The 19,874-nt window shown below is 28.8% G+C and overlaps 4 protein-coding genes across 10 annotated transcripts; 2 read left to right on the forward strand and 2 right to left on the reverse strand.

Annotated features, from left to right (window-relative positions):
• Nucleotides 1-1,438: 1,438 nt before the first annotated feature.
• Nucleotides 1,439-3,380, forward strand: LOC126839933 (enolase-phosphatase E1). Of its 5 annotated transcripts, none has more exons than XM_050575401.1 (3): nucleotides 1,441-1,625; nucleotides 2,062-2,739; nucleotides 3,256-3,380. In XM_050575401.1, the coding sequence occupies exons 2-3, from the start codon at nucleotides 2,076-2,078 to the stop codon at nucleotides 3,282-3,284; spliced, it is 693 nt and encodes a 230-aa protein (XP_050431358.1). In that variant the 5' UTR covers nucleotides 1,441-1,625; nucleotides 2,062-2,075; the 3' UTR covers nucleotides 3,285-3,380. The 5 variants fall into 5 exon arrangements, with proteins under 5 accessions (XP_050431356.1, XP_050431357.1, XP_050431358.1 ...); XM_050575402.1 differs by lacking the exon at nucleotides 3,256-3,380 and having other exon boundaries at nucleotides 1,444-1,625; nucleotides 2,062-2,475; nucleotides 2,561-2,720; XM_050575399.1 differs by lacking the exon at nucleotides 3,256-3,380 and having other exon boundaries at nucleotides 1,439-1,620; nucleotides 2,062-2,943.
• On the forward strand, nucleotides 3,278-6,931 carry LOC126839930 (integrator complex subunit 15). 2 transcript variants are annotated; one of them, XM_050575393.1, is made up of 6 exons: nucleotides 3,278-3,401; nucleotides 4,999-5,114; nucleotides 5,340-5,751; nucleotides 5,901-6,276; nucleotides 6,527-6,630; nucleotides 6,697-6,931. In XM_050575393.1, the coding sequence occupies exons 1-6, from the start codon at nucleotides 3,377-3,379 to the stop codon at nucleotides 6,771-6,773; spliced, it is 1,110 nt and encodes a 369-aa protein (XP_050431350.1). In that variant the 5' UTR covers nucleotides 3,278-3,376; the 3' UTR covers nucleotides 6,774-6,931. The 2 variants fall into 2 exon arrangements, with proteins under 2 accessions (XP_050431350.1, XP_050431348.1); XM_050575391.1 differs by lacking the exon at nucleotides 3,278-3,401 and adding an exon at nucleotides 4,281-4,546 and having other exon boundaries at nucleotides 6,697-6,929.
• Nucleotides 6,932-8,196: 1,265 nt separating this feature from the next.
• On the reverse strand, nucleotides 8,197-12,753 carry LOC126839926 (DDB1- and CUL4-associated factor 12 homolog). 2 transcript variants are annotated; one of them, XM_050575383.1, is made up of 7 exons: nucleotides 12,026-12,753; nucleotides 10,959-11,162; nucleotides 9,881-10,177; nucleotides 9,466-9,625; nucleotides 8,861-9,012; nucleotides 8,622-8,776; nucleotides 8,197-8,553 (listed from the first exon to the last, which is right to left on the reverse strand). In XM_050575383.1, the coding sequence occupies exons 1-7, from the start codon at nucleotides 12,431-12,433 to the stop codon at nucleotides 8,547-8,549; spliced, it is 1,383 nt and encodes a 460-aa protein (XP_050431340.1). In that variant the 5' UTR covers nucleotides 12,434-12,753; the 3' UTR covers nucleotides 8,197-8,546. The 2 variants fall into 2 exon arrangements, with proteins under 2 accessions (XP_050431340.1, XP_050431339.1); XM_050575382.1 differs by having other exon boundaries at nucleotides 8,197-8,776; nucleotides 12,026-12,752.
• A 3,114-nt stretch (nucleotides 12,754-15,867) lies between these two features.
• Nucleotides 15,868-19,722, reverse strand: LOC126839935 (uncharacterized). The gene is made up of 5 exons (XM_050575403.1): nucleotides 19,319-19,722; nucleotides 18,600-18,759; nucleotides 18,211-18,338; nucleotides 16,273-16,407; nucleotides 15,868-16,197 (listed from the first exon to the last, which is right to left on the reverse strand). Exons 1-5 carry the CDS (start codon nucleotides 19,380-19,382, stop codon nucleotides 16,160-16,162), a joined length of 525 nt encoding a protein of 174 aa, XP_050431360.1. The 5' UTR covers nucleotides 19,383-19,722; the 3' UTR covers nucleotides 15,868-16,159.
• Between the last annotated feature and the right edge of the window lie 152 nt (nucleotides 19,723-19,874).

Consider the following 19,874-nt stretch of genomic DNA (forward strand, 5'->3'; position numbering starts at 1 on the left):
AATATTAGGCACACCATTAGATGTTAACTGTTATATTGTATACATTGTATATAACTTAACTAAATAATAATAAAAAATAACTAAAACTATTTTAAATTAACAATAATTTTAAATATTTTACTATTCCGATTGACATATACATAAAATTAACACAGTAGCATAGAGTAATATGGAGAGAGGTCCATAATGTCGTAGAGGTCTGAAACTTGACACAGACATTCATTTCGGATGACAATACAATATCCTGTAATATTGGGACTCGGACATCCAGGTCGCCGTACACGGGGTCATTTCACTAAAATTTCATGTTAATTCAAATCTGCCAAAATGAATTTAGTAATCTATTCACAATTATTAAGCACTAAAAAGTAAAAAAAATGAAAAAAAAAACTTTTTTAAAAAATAGTATATAAGTACAATTTTAAATAATGTTAAACATATTTAATTTTTGAATAAAAAGAAAAGCATTGGCCCTTTCAACAAAGTCCCTAACAAATTTATCAGATAAAATTTCAAATAATGTTTTATATTGTAAGTTTTTTGTAATTTAAATTTGGTTCAATAATAATAGTGTGTGACACATACATTTCATAATGCTTAACTCAATGAATTTGGACTTTGTTGAATAGGGCCAACGCTTTTCTTTTTAGTAAAAAATTAAAGATGTTTAACATTATTTAAAATTGTAGTTAATTTTCGGTTGTTTTCAAAGTAATTGACATTTTTATTAAAACCATTTCTATTCCGTGATAGAACATTTTTTTATTCTTGTAAGTCATAAGATAATTTCTAATAATGGATTATAATTTAGTTTGAAACCATACAAATTATAGTTATGAATCTGAACTAAATTTATTTAAATTTTAGAGTGGGCCATAGGGACGGCCGAGACTTTTTAGGGTGTACGTACACCGCCTGGGCTCACCCCGCCACCACTGAATTGTGATGATAATTTCCCTAGGAAATGGACTTTGTAATGTATATTTGAGTTGCAAATATTAATCATTTACCATTCTAACCGTTATATCCAGGATCCCAAAATTCCTTGGCGCTGTCTCATAATTGAGGAGCTCGTGTGGAAGAGCACCTTAGTGCAAAATCATTTTATTATAAGTACAGGTAAAACGCCGCTCGATCACATCAACTCTAGTCCAGACCATCGAGGCGTTGCGTTTTATACTCAGGTCCGTAAAAATAAACAAAAAAACGTGGTTTTAAACTTGGTACTTTTCCACGGGATCTCCCCAATTGTTGTCTATGTACACTTTACACTGTCGTAAGCTTGCTTAAAGTATACAAAGAGTAAAGACCATGCACTTGTAGGTATATCTTATCTAATGTTGAACAAATTGTATGTTTTGTAAGTGGATATCTGTTTGTAATTAATTAACAAAATAATATATGTTTGACGAATCAAACAGGTAATAAGCATTCGCCATACGGCAAGCCACTCTACTATGATAATTGAAAACGATTTTTTTTTTTTAAATTTGATAACCTTATCGCTTAATGGTCTACTCGTGTCTCGGTCCTCGCTTTGATGAATAAATTATAAAACTTGTAACTTAAAAGTAGTAACTACTAACTAGTAAGTACCAAGTTCAGGCTGTTCAGCAGCCCGTAAGGTATGTTTAATTATTTATTTGCTGTTATTAAAATATAAAAATTATACTTTTAATAATTATTGTGTTGACTGAAGCCTTTATATTATTAAAATTAGCAAGTGCTAAATATAATTAAAATTTATAAAATAAATAAATGTTAGAAAGTAGTTAAATTTACTTGATATCATAAAAAAAAATGGGTATTTTCTATAATTATTATCTACACCGAATTAAATAGTATGATTTTGATTATAATATATCATTACATTATATTATGTGAAGATATTGTATTTTGCTTATAAAAAAAAATTGTTTATTTATTATACAATTTACGATGATTGTATTTAAAGCGCGTACTGTTTTTTTTTCTTTAAAAATAGACACGCCTTGATTTTGTTTGCTTATTAGTTTTTAATAATATCAGTTTCATTTACCGACATTGAAAACAATGTTATAGGTTATCAACACATAATGTGTGTAAACGAGTCTATCATTCTACTAGACATCGAAGGAACAATAACGTCAATTAATTTTGTCAAGGAAGAACTATTTCCATATGCTGCAGAAGTCCTCGAGGATTACGTAAAAACCCATTGGAATGACGATGATTTCAAAGAGGACTTGGAACTTTTAAAGAAACAAGCAGCTAACGACACAAGTCTAGAAGGATTCATACCGATAGCTGATGATGGAGAAGATGCAAAAAAATCTGTAATAGAAAATGTTTTATGGCAAATGAAAAACGATAGGAAAACCACTGCGTTAAAGCAGTTACAAGGTCATATTTGGAAGTATGGTTATGATTGTGGAAATTTAGTCGGACATATTTATTCTGATGTGCCATCGGTTTTGAGTAAACTTCTAGACGAAGGTAAAAAAATATATACCTATTCATCGGGCAGCACAGACGCTCAAAAATATTTATTTAAGTATTCATGTATGGGAAATATTTCTAGTTTGTTTACCAAATATTTTGATACGAAAATTGGACCAAAACAAATAGAAACAAGTTACACGAATATTGCAAAAGAAATTGGTGTTAATTGTAGTGACATTTTGTTTCTCACTGATGTAATCGAAGAGGCCGAAGCGGCTGTCAAAGCCGGTTGTAATGCTGCTATTCTAATTAGACCAGGTAATCTACCTCAAGATCCTGAAAAGCTATTAAAATTCAGAACTATGAAGACATTAGATCCCTTAGTAAATGATGAATAAGTGAAAACAATTTTTTTATTGAATAACTTGTTAAATAACAGGTTTTAAAACATTAATTAATTTTAATGTATGCATAAACAAAGATTTTAATATAAATTCAAAACAAATTATGATTTTTTATGTATGTATGTATAAGTTATTCCAAATTTGTTGTCGTTTGTAAGTACAAACATTGATCATAAGTTTACACAAGAGATTATTTTGAAATAAAAAAAAAATAAATGATACTTATATATTTAAAGTAATTTAAAAAAAAACACAAGTAGTTAATTTTGAAAATGATTCAGATTTAGAAATTATAATAAATCTATTAAAAATAATGAAAAAGAAAATATTTATTTAGTATAGTTTTGAATATATGTTAGACAAAAGATATTATCTTATGAATTGTAAGTTGGCATTAACACTAAAATATCTGTTGTTGTTTCTTTTTTAGTTTTAAAGTGTACCCAGCTGAACAGATAGTGAGAATGTTTTATTTGTATGACACATGCTAAGTGTATAATGTTGAGACTTATTTCTTAAAGCCTATCTGAATTTGAACAATTTTTTTCAAAATGGAGAGGAACAATTCTTTTAAAGGTTAGCCTTTATATAAAAACATATTACCTACTTTTTAAAAAAAATAGTGTTAACTAACGATCTATAATATTATTGATGATTGGTTTGTTGTATCACAGAATAGATGGTTGTATAATCTTTCCAACTGCGTTTTTTCCTCCATATTCTACATTTTGATTTCTTGTTGGCCCTTGTGTTTTTAGCAATACTTTCTTTTCAAAAAGTAAGCAGCTTCTCCTCGCCCCCCACGTCTGATATGCAAAGGTACCTATAGTTATTGGTCACAAGTAGCAAGTGTAGGTTTTTTTTTGTTGCTTTTGATAGCCTAAAGCTGAAGCAACTCTGTCGACAGCACTTATACTTAGCTGTAGGTAACACATTAATCAGGGTGATCCCAAAACCTGGGACGAGACTGCATGTTATTTTTGATACTATGAAAAAAATTATAATTACTCGTCCTCGGTTTTGAAGTCCACTCACTATCCTTCATTTGGCTTAATCGATTAATATTTCCGTAGTACCCACTTATTATCTGGCTCTCGGTATCTCCTAATACAACAAAGCATATTGTTTAAAGTAGTTAAGCTAATCTCTCTACCTATGCTTCATCCTTAGCCTTAGGTAAGTCTATTTAATAATTCAAAACCAGTTCTGCCATTCAAAAACCAACGCAACGTTTTTTTTTCGAAATGATTTTTTTATCCAAAAATGTTGTTTTAATTTATAATGGGCATTGCAGCATTTGGTCATTGTGATCAGCTGTGCACCGGCTTAATATAAATTATTATGATTTGCCATTGACTATCACCGTTATTATCACGATTGGTATACGGTCTTGATTAAAAAACAAATATTGTGATAACAAAACGCGATTTTTTAAAATTAAAAATCGATTTAGCTAATAGTAATTAAAAATTTATTTTTAAAAATAAGATTTATGTACTCGTGAACGTGTTTTCGAACTATCTTATTGTCAAATCGTATTTATAGTTTTGGTTTATGTCAATAAAAAAAAATAGTTTGATATTATATTGTATTCGAAAATTCGAATAGTAATTGTATTTTTTACAAAAAGCATTTTACCAGTATGGATTATAACGAAGTGAAAATTAATTTAAGAAAATTTGCATTTCCACTTTCTACGGAAAATGCATTAAACCAAATTCGTAAGTATCATAGTATCGAAAGAGTTCGATTAGAAATCTAAAATATATTACTACTAGAAGTAAACCAACAATGATACTTTATATCAATTAAACAATGAATTCGATGACATGTTGCCAGTTAAATCTATAATATAAATAAAAGCCTTTATTTTGCTGTTTTCGCCAATGAGTCATAATTATGTAAAAAATTGATTAAAGTTAAAAAAATTAATAAAAATATATGAATTGGGCATTGTCAAGCTGCACCTACTCTTTAACTTTTGACTATAGAAATTTGAATCTGCCCTTACTAACTTATGACTCTTTTCCTTAAAAAAAACGACATACTATTTATTGACCTGTAGTCTTTATTGATATGATCTACTTTTGCAAGACAGTACTTTGTTTTTTTTTTACAAATATTTTTCAAGTATATATTTTGTTATATTAACAAAAACTAATATGGTGTGTAGAAACTATAATTAATGGAGAACCTACTCGCAAACAACATTTAAACGAAGATCTCGCAATGGATTTGATATCGGAATTTGTGTTTTGTGAAACCAATGAAGAGGGAAAATCAACAAAGGTGAATTAAATTATTGTTAAATTACATTATTATAGATGAAATATAATTGCAATAAAAGAGCCTGAAATACACATTTATTTTTTATTGTCGAGTCAAACAAAATATTATTCTCTGTGACTACTATTATAGACTAAATTCACCTGTATTAGCTCTCTAGTTTTAATGTTCTAAAAAAATATTTAACTTTCGGTCAACCTACTAAATGTTTGCTTTTTTATTTTATAGCCAATGTCTCGAATTAGGCACTTGGAATTATTAGTGATGATTTGTGAATATTTCAACAAAACGAAAATCAAACAAGAAGCAGACAATTGTTGTGGCGATACTTCGCTCAACGCCATATTCATGACTCTTTTCCCACAATTTGGTGCGCCACCTCAACGAGCCAACATGTTAGTGAGTCTGGTATCGTTGGCTATAACTACTTATAGCAATCTTATACTACAATCGACGGGTGTACAAATGCAACAACTCGGATGCTCTTCTAAGTATAGTTTACAGCTGGCTGATGGACTCGTCAAAAAATTTTTCACTTTTACCAGTTCTAAAGACACGGCGTTAAACGCACTACCTCAAAACGCTCCATTATTCACTGCAAATCTAATGACATCTTTGTCGGAACTTTATTTTAACACAAGTAGGTTATATGATTCATTTAAAAAATATTTTTTTTTGCATTTTTTCAATGCAAATTATTTTTGTTGACATGTGTATTTAATGTTTTTTTACAGACTCGTATATATTTCTTTTACTGTTGTAACAAATTGTATTCGATTTTTGTTTCAGAAACTGACATGTGCATTAAAGAGCCGCCACGGATAGTTTTGGAGACTATCGTTCGTTGGATAAATTCAGATCCTTGTTTATGCTTTACGGCACATTATACAGATCTTCAGCGAGCTCTACCGAGTGGTGCAATACCAATGGTGGCCACCATTCCATTTTACGGTTTATTCAGATGGTGTTTCCTTGCTCCTTTATTTGTACAGAACAGTACTGATTTAGAATTATACTCTGAACTACATTGTGCTTTAATAGAAAGCGTTATGCAAGGATGGAAAGTATATTCTCAACAGAATCAACGAGTCGATCGACCGTATACGTTGAACACGCATTCGTTGGTCCCTCCTCTGCTAAAGGAACGGATTGAAGAAGCTTTAAAGTAATTATAGTCATTTAGACAGGACGTGTGTTGGTTGTAGAATATTTTATTGTTGAATTATACAAAATAAAAACTAACGTAGTCTTTACAAGGTCTTCGATGTTCATGTTAGCATCTTGTATAATTAATAATCTATGATACAACATATACAATAGTCAACACCTGTACACTGTGTTGCCTTTCAACGCTCTAAATATTCTAGTAAATTTTCAATTGTTCTGATTTTTTACAATTTTTTTTTTTTTTGTAGATCAGGTGACCCAACATTAAGAAATTGTGTTGACATTGTCGTTGAAAGACTCGCTCAAAGTATTCAAGCAGCTATAATATCCGATACAATTTTTGGGAACAGGCGTAAGATATCACAAAGTTGATGTGTATACCTAATAACTTAATACCTTAATTATTTGTTTATTATAGTGGATTTGGTCAAACAGTTAGAATCGCTGCCACAAAATGATGTGCTACAAGCCCTAATGAAACGTATTCAAGCATGATAAAAAAACGCAGTGTTTTAAATTAATTTATTCCATTATTGGAATTAAATGTACTCTTGTTCAAACAAAAAAAAAATAATAATAATGATAATACCTATTTTGACTGTAAAATAATCATAATTAATAAACAATGATTCAAATTTTATTTTTATAAAATAATAACTCATTTTCATTTCAAGCTCTACTTTAGCCACATTGTTTTCCGATTAGTAGCAGTCATCTTACAAGTACACACAGGTTCAATTTTTTTGACACAAATCCTTTTTATTGGAAACTAATCCTTAAATAATGAATTTATATAGAAAATACATATTGTTTAAAGTACATAACAAGGAATATTTATTTAATTATGCTCTCTTGGAAGGAACAATAAAAATAAGCAAGTTCGATTTTATTAAATACGAACAATAAAGTTTGGCGTGGTAGCCGACATAGCTTTTTGCTATATACTTTAATACGGCTGCTGGACAAAGATGGCCGAAAAGGTATAGCAGAACGAAAAAAGTTGCAGTACAACTTGTAGTATAAAAATTGAACTTATAATTTGATTTGTATTTTATTCATTACGGGAAAACTTTAACATATTTTTGAGTTTGTAAATACGATGTTATTTTTATATGTAACTATGAAAAATTTACAAAATTGTTTCCGGTAATGAATAAAATACAAATCAAATTATAAAGTACAATGTTTTATACTTTGGCACTTGAACGTTTGACACTTTCACTCTTTTTAGACTCGATACTTTTTCCATTTTTAGATAGGTTAAATGGACAACTTTTTGTCGTACATAATTATTAAAACTTATTTAAATTTTAAACATATATGTAATTCTGGAAATATTTGCTCGTTCAGAGTTTAGATTGTCAGCTGTGGTGTTTGGTGGCTGGTGCAGTTTAGATGATGCTACCCACCCATTTATTGAGGAGTAAAGTATAGGCAATTTTTTGCAAAATATTAATATAGAGCTTTAACTGTATAGTGTATACTTATAAAAACAGTAATGCGAATTCCTTATCGATTGTTATTTTTTTTGTCAGGCCATTGAAATTTACTAAAAACCTAAATTTTCTACATTTAAATTTAAAAAAAATATTCAATCTATCAAAAAATTGCCACCTTAAGCACAGATAATATTCTCCTCTATTTTTCTTTGGAAATTTGGTGATTCTAGTACTATTACAGCCTCTACAGTATTGATTCACATTTCGCACTTTTAAACTACGTGGATAACATTCTCTTAAATCATAGTTGGCAACATACTGATTTTTGTTGTTGAATGAGTTTAACACTTTCAAGTTGGGATCTTGCAAGACGTAAAGGGCATATTTTTTGTTTTTATTTACAATAGCTAGTATAGCAAGGCTTTTTAAGGTATTTTGTTTTATTTAAAAAAAAAAAAAAAAAACATTACAGTATTAATGTTGATAGTATTTTAAAGATGATACACGATAAACAAACAGCGTTTTGTTGTAAATAATCAAAAAAATTATGTGACTGACTAAACTGGTTTTGTAACTATACACAGTAAATTAAATACATTGAATAATTTTTTTAAATAGTCTTATGATTTCTTACTCCTAGTGAAATTACCAAAACAAGGGGGGAGGGGAGTTTAGTTTTCTTTCATAAGTAGGAGATGATACAACATATAATGGAATGAAATCATAAAACTAAACAATTTAGTGGTTTGTTGCTTGCGTTTACATTTCATAGAATTGGGAGTATCACTGACAAAAATAGTATTTTATCCTTCTTCGGCCAGGCATGCACTTACTGCCTGAAATTTTCATCATAAATCAAATTTAATATTATGTATTGCAACAGCTATAGTAGTCGTGTTATTGCCATAAGCCTGCATAATTGCCACATAGATTTGCTGGTAACGGGCCACCGGCTGAAAATAATCTCGTGCCAGAGTAATCATAACAGTGTGTGTATATAGCTGGAGTATACTTGACATGCTGGAAACCTTGATCCATCATATAGTCTTCATCGGGATACTAAATAAATGTTGATATTGTCAATTAGGAAATTTCAAGTTACATTTTAATAATAATGAAAAAAAAAAAAAAATGATAATGTACCACATATCCTCTACTCGTTTTAAGAACAACGGCTCTGCTCGAGTTGATGCTGGATTCTAAATATTTTCCAGCCTTTATGTCGTAAAACATAATAACTCCGACGCCAGTGCCTATAGTTATTACGTTATCTTGAAAACTTAAAGATCTAATACCTAAAAAAGGACAATTATGTTAAAAAAAAATACTTCATTTTTACTATATCATAAAAAACATCAATATAATAAACATGACTAAATCTCTTAATGGCTTCTGTTTGAGTACTTGAAAAAAAAATTTTTTAAATATGACAGCTATTTGATGTATTTAAACTATAAAATACAAAAAGTATTTTGTAATACTTTATTAAATGACCATTTCCTGGTTGTTGTATATTAATTTAAATATTTTACAAAACGATAATCTAATATTAATTGAAATGCATTATTGGGCAGACCGACCCTGTATTTTATATATTGCCTATTGAGTATAATCCTATAGACAATAAGTAGATAGTGAGATTTTTTATATTAGAATAATAATATAAAACAAATTTAGGTATTATTAACGTAATTAATTTTTTAGAGTTAATTGAACTTAATGCAATATTTAAACATGTTTATACGAACCACATCCGCTATATCTTGCAGGAATTTTTTTTATAGTATGTAATGTTCTCGAATCCAGTAAAAGTGTATAAGAACGACAACCAACAGCGTACAAGCTGCTGTCATTTTTCATTGCCATACAAACGTTATCTTGGCACGACGATAATCTCCTTGAAAATCTCTATAAAACAAAATTAGGGATTTTATTGTATTAAAAGCAAGTAATAACATTAAAAATCACAGTAAATTAAAAAAAACATTGTAAAACTAATACTCCTTCAGCTTCAGATCAGCTTTAAATGATTATAATCGATCCTATGCCAATTATGTATGTATGTAAAAAAATTATGATTTAATAATAAATTGAAATAAAACTTTTATTTTTTTGGTTAAAATTAATGAAAACACAATGCAAGTGAAAAGGTATTATAGTTACTTGTCTAAAACGTTCAACATCCCAAATGTGGACATATCCATTCAATGATAATGTAACCATTTCTTTCATCTGTTTGTTGAAAGTGATGGCACGCACTTTTTGCGCTGTTTTGCAGCTTCTAATTACTGTAGGACTAAGATACTGTGTAATTGGTTGTATGAGATCACCATCAGCGTCAAACCGCTCTTCATATCGATCTTGAACTTGCCATAAAGCGAGTTTAGTGTCGCGTGATCCACTGACGAAAAACTCATCGTCAAGCCATTCAATATCGAATATCCAATCTTTATGAGCACCCTATGTTAAAAAAATGTAAAAATGTAAAATTGTAAAATGTAATTATAAAATGTAGTTAACACGTTAACCGCCGTACAGTCGCTGGCGGCTGCACAGTTGTTTTATATTGTACTACTGTCCATAAAATATTGTTAACCTACATAAAACGTTCCAAAATCCAAAAACTTGTTATTATTTGCATATCAATAATGAAGAATAATAATCGTGTAGCCGCCAGCAACCTGAGCGCTGTCAGTATTATACAAGTTATCGCAATATGCCAAAACGGTTTAAAACAAATGATAAAATAAATATGTTATGAATTGTTTATTTTATCCAAAATATAAAGATATTGTGTTATACTAGTAAATATATGATGGAAATATTTTTTATTTTGATAAAAAAAAAAAAATGTAAAAAGTCAAAATTACAATTTACATTGTCACATTGAGGTAAATAATATAAGGTTCGATTCGTTATTTTCTCATGATATAATTGTATAAAGCATTACAACAATACCATCAAAATTATTTCAGATTAAAATAAAATGGGATATATGGCCGCCGTAGACTGTAAGGCATCCTAAAAATAATGTGTTGCGGTAGCTGATAGCCTAAAATTCTCTGATAGATAACCACATTTGTGAGGACGCTGGCGGTCAACATGTTAACATACATATTGTTGGCTTAATTGACATAACTCCAAAGTGACTATTTTTAAGTAAAAAAAAAAACCATCACACTTTTGGAGTTAGCATAACAGATTGCAAATTAGGCCGCCAATATATACTGTATATAATTACCTCTGCTAATACGATTGGGTCTAAAGTGGGCAATTTGTAGACACCAATTTCATTTGAATTATATGCGCCTGTTGCGAGTAATGTTCTAGATGGATTTATTTTTAATGAATGAATACCACTTTGTTGGTCTGCGGCTTCATCGACTCTTCCCTTAATTGATGGTATTTGATCGAGTTCGTGCGATTTTACATTGTATACCATCAACTAAAACACAAAAGATACATTATTTTATTTCATTACGGAAAAAACATTTTTGGTTTACATTTTAGCTATATTTAGGATGGCAAAATAAAAATGTAAGTATTAAATTGCGTAAGATAAGTTTTTAATTTTCAGTTCAATTGCCAAAGGACACATAGAAATGTTTAAAGTAACCCCACACAAATTAATAATAATCAATTTAATATCATTTATAGTTGTGAATAGTTTATACTTTTGGCTAATCTAAGCTTCTGGGAAGGCTCAAAACTATGATACGATAGAATAAATTGTATATACAAAAAACAATGATTTTTTACTGAACTTTATTAGGGCAGACGACTTCGATTTTGCAACAGGTATAGCTCTAAAGGATATTTTCATTGGTCAGGAGTGGACTAAATGATCCTCCTCATCAACATAAAAAAATATTTCATTCGAAAACCTAAAAAGCTGTTTAGTGACAATTTCACCATTACGCAAAAAACGTGCAACTGATAATGAACCAGACAAAATCTAATAAACTTGTTTTTAAGCTACCATTTTATAAGATTTCATTTTAACTGAACTTGCTACACACCGTTAATGTCAACTAAATATTATAAAAATGTATGACTCGCTTTAATTGCAGATATCATAGGCGCAATTTCAATTTTTAACTCGGGGGGCTGGACATTTTTTTAAAATATATACATAAGTAAATATATTTTTGTATTTTTTAAATTTATACATAACCTAATTTTTTTGGTGGGGCTATGTCTAGCATTGAGGGGGCTAAACCAACCCTAGCCCCCCGTATTTGCGCCTATGGTAGATATTACTTTTTTTTACTGGAATTCAGATAAATATTAAAACATTTTTTTACTTACTTTGTTACATTTTGTTCCGAACACAATTTGTTTACTACTAAGCCATTGTGAACAAAAAACTTTATTCATTGTTTTCAATGGTATAGATCGCTCTTTAAATAGATCGTGTGTTAGTATGTGTCTTGTACCGTGATTTTGATTCACAGTCCTATACTCTCGCATTCCATATTCTCTGTTTCTCACGTAGTCGACAAAATTATAAGAAGAGTTCAACATCATACACAACGACATAGTACTTTCTTCTTCTTCGTCGGAGTCTTCGTAGCAGACAAAATCTTCGGGTTTATCTGATTTCCTTGAACGTTCTAGTCTAGCCATACGCAGCTGCATATGCCGTTCATCAAGACGAGACTGGTACGCACATGGCGGTCGTGAACCGAATATCGGAACACGTCGGGTTTGAGCCATGTTGGGAGTCGACCGATTGTAGTAATTATAAACGTCTAAGTGTGTTGCAACGGTTTAAAATCATAACAACGAGGAATATGTAATCCCATAAAATTTGTAAAAACAAAAAACATACAAAATTATACTACTTAAATATTAAAATTAAGATAAACTACACGTTGACGGTGTACGATTCGACTATGAAATACATATCGCTACAAACACTGATTTTTTTTACGTATCAATTAATCAATATTTAAAATAAATACCTACTGTTTAATTTATACATTTGTTAAAACTAAAATTATTACCCCATTAGTCGATATTATTATTATTAAACATAATTTTTTATCATATTATATTAAACAAAATAACAATTTATTTTATTATGGAAAGATAGTATCGTACTTGTATGATTAGTAGGTCACAGTTGGACCAACGTGACGGAAAAAAACATTTGTTTCCATTATAATAACAGACTGGCCATGGAAAATTTGGCAACCGCTATCGCAGAAAAATCAATTAGTTGTATTTTGAAAAATTTAAATAATACTTACGCGACACGGTTATGTATTTTACAAGTTACAAAACGGCCACCTAAAATTCGGTAAGTCCAAACCAAGTTTGGCCTTGACACTTGATGGCATGAACAAATTTTTAAAAATATAACGAAACAAACTCAGAATAACCCTGACCTTAAAATATATAAGGTCATACCTTGTGATTTCTTATAGCCTAGGCCGTTTTAGATTTATAAAAATAATATTTCACTTACTGTTTTTACTAGTTAACTATAAAACAGTTGTCTTTTCTTTTTTATTAAATACAATTCCTACATAGTATAATAATAATTAATAGTTAAACGGGTTCATATACGGTTATGACCCTAACCGGTTATTCGATTTAAGTATTTAAAATACATTTTAATTATTTATTCGAATAAATGTTTATCTAAGTACCAATTTGTTTGTAATAAATGAAATACCTTGTTATTTAGAAAATTATTTGAAATACAATTTTTTCTAAAGTACTGTTAAAACAGTTAAATTGTTTATTTTATATAACTCTGTATAGTGTTTAATTTAAATATATTGTTGTATAAGAATTGATATTTGGCTGCTTTAAATAACGTGTTATCATATTACATTTTATTTGTTGAAAGAAAAATGGATTTGAAATTACTAATTAGATACTTATTCATAAAAAAAAAAATAGTTTATATTATTCGAGCTTTTATGTAAATACATTTTTATTTTTACAGTATTATTAAAATTTGTATTTAAATGATCCAAAATGGCAAAAAAGATACCGATTTCAAACGCATACTTTTTGTGTTAGTCATTATTTGTTTACATTATTTTAATTACCAACTTGAAATATAAACTGTACCAATTGAACGGTGATAAAATGTCATCAAAAATTCTTAAAATAAAGGTCACTCAATTTTATGAGTTAAAGGCTGAAAATTACATGACCCCACTTTGAGGCTATTATTAGACATAACATTAATTCATTTTTGGACTTGAGGATTAAATTATTTATCAAATTTTAAAATCCATAATCACGTCTACGGTTTGAGGGCGAAAAATAAAAAAAATAAAAAATAGCATTTTAACTAACATTTTAGAAAAGTCAAATACAGTACATTATAACAGTACAATATATTGTTATGGAATATACCATTTATACTATGGACTTCAGCCACCACAAGGTTTTTTCTATTTTTACATTGGAAAAACATACAGATACAGATAAGCAAACAGAAGGGTATTTAGTAGGTAGCATAATTGCAGATTTGCTTTAATACATTGGCGGTATAACTGATTTTATATAATATATTTTTCGTCATGGCTCATGAACATTTAAAGATTTTCTTTTAAAGAAAAGCTTTTTTTTTTTACACTAGAATGTGTTTAGGTATATTCCATAATTTAACTAATGCTGTTTAGATATAAATTTTTTTTGTAGCGCATTTTAACCTACAGCCTACTTGATAATCAAACCAGTGGATTAATAAAAAAAAAATTATCAAGAATTCTAAGTACTGCATATTAAGCACAAGATAACAATTATTAAAAAAATGTTAATTGTTTATTAAATCCACGTCAATATAATTAATACAGGTAATAAGATTAGTTGACTATTTTATCAATTCCAAAATGATTATAAAAACAGTAGCATTAATATAGTTTGCTGATATGTCCTTACAAATTTAATGTATAAATACAACAATACCAACTTACGAGTTTTATTATTTAAAAAAAATTTGATTTTAATGTATACATAAATCCAGTCTTAATATTAATACGTATTATAAAAAAGAAATAAAAATACTTTTCAATAGCTAAAATACATTGTGTATTATAGTAATTATGATTATGTAAAAGTAAATAATGATATACATATATAAAAGGTAGGTAGCATTCAGTGTATATTGAGTATTTACAATATTACACTTGTTGGTAGTAAAAAAAAGGGTATTTAAATTACAAGTTTGCATACCATATTCTGATCAGAACATCAGGTTTCATTCAAACTGATTTAATATCACTTAACACGAAAGTCGTAAATAAACAATTATAATGGCACGTTTCATTTGATATACAATAATTAAAAAATGATTTTACAAAATTGTATCATGACAATTCGAAAAAAAAAAAATTGTGAAAGAACATAATGAGTAGATTGTAAATTATTATTGAAATATAAAATATACATTAGTTTATGATGTAAACCGTTATTATTTAGTTAAACTCAATGTTAATACTGATATTTTATTCAATATTGTCAAGTTATTGCGTATCGGAAATTATTCGCTTGAAGATTTTTAAATTTAGACTAACGCAAAATACACATTATTATTATTTTTTTAATGTGTACACAATTACTAGCGTTATTAATATTATTATTATTATTTCTAATCTTATGTGTAAAATAAAAACAAATACAATTACATTCCGTTAAACCAAATCCATTTCAGACTGTCGATCACATAAAAACATCACAATAAAATTAATACGTATTTGGTATTCGACAACATTTTTAGTACAGGAACTAACTAAATTATCCAAAAAGATGGGAAAAAATAACACAAATAATTAAACAAACAGTACAGTCTTACGATTTTCTTTGTTAATACATCAAATCGTCAAAACTCAGGAACAAAAAAAAAAAAAAATATATATAAACATGTTTTTAGGCTAAATCAAACCACTAATGTGATTATAGTATACATATATGATTAAAATTAAAATTAATGTATTGAAAATTTCAAAAAGACAGATGTAGTTGTTTATACAAAAATATACATTGTTTTTTTTTTTAAAACTGGTGGCACTTTTAATAATTGACTCGAATATTTATTTCAAAGAATTTTCATCACGATATTATATATTATGCATTAGAGAACAGAAATATGAATAAATATTTTTATATATATATATAAATAAATATATTATAGTCTTATTATTATTATTCTTAAATATGATACCGTACATCCTTAGTATTTACTTAACATTATTGAGGTAACAAAATATTTAAGATAATAATATTTTTTCGTTAAGTTAGATCATTTTTAAGTTATAAAATATAATAAATTAGTATGAAAAAAAAATATATATAATTTTTTTCCGTTTAAGTTGAGTCATTCACAAACCTTAATAATTGTTGTTATGGCACACTGAAGATATTTTATGCTTTGGCTTTTTCAATGAGAATTGTTATTTAATATTCTGTGTGATGTGAGTATTAACAATTTACATCAGTCGATTTCAGCGGTTGCATACCTGTTGACGAGAAAACAAAAAAATCGAAAAATGGTTATTGTTAACTGAACAATAATTGACAATTTTTTTACATACCCATGAACTGAGGATAAACTGGATAGGCTCCAGGTGGCAAGTGATGCGTTACTTCTCTTTTAGGCGTGTTTTCTCCATCCGACTCAAGGGGTAACGGAACTGCGGCAATCATATTTGTGTTGTCATTCGTTTCCTCTACAATGAAAAACAATAAAAGTAAAAATGATGGTATCCAATATCTGCGAATAATCAATAGAAGAGAACAGCAGTGTCTACTCATTGAGTTATATTTTAAATAAATACATTTTTATTATTTTATTTACTTTACAGGCACAAGTGCCCAAAACAAAATTTACAGTAATATTTGTATTTATATTTATTTACAAAAATAAGTAGTACTAAAATAAAGCTATACAATTTAAGACATTGAAAACGATGGGTCCTCATTAGCAATTTGCATGCGACAAGACATAGGGGAGTTAAAGGAATAATTAGTGGATGAACAAATGGGGCATGAAATCGAGTTGAACAAAACGGGACTCTAAAGTTGAGCAGCATTAACAAAGATAGGAAATCGATTGCACAAGATAGAAGTTTATGAACAAAATTAAGGTTAATCTCATGACGACAATCAGCAAGACATGGGAGTTGAAGGAGATTTTGAATGGGAGAATAATCATGTTGAGGACAAGGAACCTTAAGGACAAAACTAACAAAGCAAAAAAACTTGCGTTGGATTCTTTCAATCATAATACAATCCACTGATGTGTAGGGGTCCCATACTACAGAACCATACTCTACAATAGAGCGGACTAGGGAACAGTACAGACTTTTCAAAGGCTTTAAAAGTTTAAACTCACGAGCGATTCGATCCAACATACTAAACGATTAAGATCATCTTGAAGAAGTTTACAATCATCTTCAGATGTAATTTCCATATAAAGTTTTATGTTATCAGCAAACAAAAGTAATTCAGAATATAAAAGAACTGAATTAGCATTATTAATAAACAAAGAAAATAACTTAGGCGAAAGTATAGCACCTTGAAGGACTCCAGAGGGAGGAATGATGATATTTGAAGAGAAACCACCCATATTTACCCATTGTTTTCTATCACGCAAATAGGAATTAATCTAAGAAAGGAGAGGTTCACCAAAACCACTATAAACTAATATTTTTGAAAGGATAGAAGGGTCAACTCGGCCAAATGCTTTAGCAATGTCTGTGTAAATAACATCAACATGAGCACCTTGACGAAAAGAATCCATTATAAACGAATTTAGGACAAGAGCGCAAGTTGATGTAGAACGACCAGGGCGAAAACCATGTTGTTCATCAATAAGGCACGAGTTAACAAGAGGGTTTTATGGACTTAAAGACAAGGGACTCGAATAATTTAGCAATGTGGGAAAGGCAAGTAATAGGACGGTAATTCTCTACTTTAGATGGATCTCCCTTTTTTAAACGAGGGTATATTGTACCAATTTTCAAGCACTCTGGAAAAACACCTTCATTTAATGATTTCTTAAATATAAGCCAGAGAGGCCAACAAAGAGAAAAACTGAGTTTGTAAAGGAATGTATCCAATTTAGTCCTAAAAATAATTTAGAAATTTAATGAATTAGTCTTTTCAAATAATGAAAATACATTTTGGATAATGTTAATAAAAAATAATACTTTGTCTTATTAAGGCTTATAAAAATGTATACATTTCATACATAATTTATGAATGGGTTCATAAAATAACAATAGATAATAGCTATACTTTTATTTTTTGATAGGAAAAATTAGACTTGGGTTTTTAATTTTTTTTATAGATATCTAATATCTAAGGGCTCCTTAGAGAGAAATTTTGCTTAAAAAATATCCCTGATCCAAGATATTCAGTAACTAACAAACAATACATCCAAAGGGTAGATAAAAAAATAGTTAAGATTCTCAACACATTATCAGATATATGAATTACAAATAATAAAAAAAGAGCTGATTTGTACTTACTGTAGACTGGTTGTCGGCGTTTCATCATACAATAACATGGAACACAAATACATATTACACAACATGCTAATATTAGACCAACAACTAAAATCAACAGAATCAATAGACTTGGTGTGTAATTTTGAAGACTAGAAAAAAATAAGAAAAAATAACAAATCAAAAATAATACATAGTAGATAAAATAAAATTGCGTTTCAATATACAGATATTAAAAAACCTTAAAAAATATTTATTAACTGATTAGATTGGTAAATGGTTTAAACAAATAACCATGAGACATTAGGTGAATCATCAGTTTGATAAAAAGTTTAAATTAACAAGTAAATATTAGTCCAAACAATGAAATATCTGTATAGAACAAGCAGTTAATACTCCAAGACAATAATTACACATTTTGAAAACGGTTGATAATATTACAGCATTCAACATTTTCGTATGGATCGTAGCAACAGAACTTGGCGTCTAATGCCCCGTCTTGAGAAGGGCAAGTCAAAATGACCGATCGGTTGATGATGCCATTTGAAACTTTTTTTATCGTACAATTCTCACCTGGAATCAAAAAAAAAAAAAAAAACTAACATTTAATTTCCTATACCTATTCAAACAATATAGCGAGACAGGAGTCTAAACGTGGGAGATGGACAATGATTTACAAAATCATACTAGAAATTTTTATAAAAGTATCTATTTGTTATAAAAATTTAATAAAACCAAATTATTTTCCATTTTCTAAATGGGTGACACTTTGCAACTGCTCACACGTCAATAAAGGCCATTACCGGAATTTCTCAATTAAAAAACAAGAGAAAGATTCCGGACTACCTTAATTAAACAAACCACATTCACCTATGGTACCTACCTAAATTTTAATTGACTGTCAAATAAACGAGTTTGCGAAAACAAAAATCAATAAAAACAAATCTGCAAGTAACCAAAGTCTTTTTGATATTCTTTCACGGCAATATATCTTTCCATCAACTAACAGTTTGCTCTAAACCTCAAACATCGTTTTCTTTCATAACCTTCCAGACACATTATTTTTAATACCGTTTATCATCGTGTGCATAATTGAAATTTTAAGTAAATAAATAAAAAAAATCAAACTTACATTGGGCGACTGAAAACAATACCATTAATGATGCACCGCACAACAACCATTTGTTGGTACTCATGATGCTTTTTTTTTTTGGGGGTGGTTTAGGTAAGTGCTATAAATTACTATCGGCGAAAGCACTCGAACTAAAATACGGATTTCTTGACGATTAAAAATAATTAAGAATGAGATCAAAATATTTCATGTTTTTATTTTATTATTATTATTATTAGTGAAAGATCTTAATAATCTTGTAAAATGTGTTTATCTTTCAGTTCTTGACTGTAAATAGAATCGATTGTGCACAATGCAGTATTTATGATTATTGTTATGTGACCGTCGGACAGGGACTATCGGTTAAGTAATTTATTATACAATAATTTCAAGTTACAACCACACCAAGTACTAACTATAATGGATTATCGATGTATATTGTATTGTCCTCTTACGGGGGTAAATAAGTGGTATGGGCGGAGAACGAAAAATAATAAAAACGCCAAAGACGTTGCAAGAGACGGAAGAACGTAACATCTTTGAAAGCTCCAGTGGAAATTACAAAATAGGACAATAA

The sequence above is a fragment of the Adelges cooleyi genome, unplaced genomic scaffold, assembly GCF_023614345.1.
Source record: "Adelges cooleyi isolate 19-005CV unplaced genomic scaffold, UGA_ACOO_1.1 ACOO_flye_CR_arks_rails_tigmint_CR_PRNA_31, whole genome shotgun sequence".
In the NCBI taxonomy this organism is placed as follows: domain Eukaryota; kingdom Metazoa; phylum Arthropoda; class Insecta; order Hemiptera; family Adelgidae; genus Adelges; species Adelges cooleyi.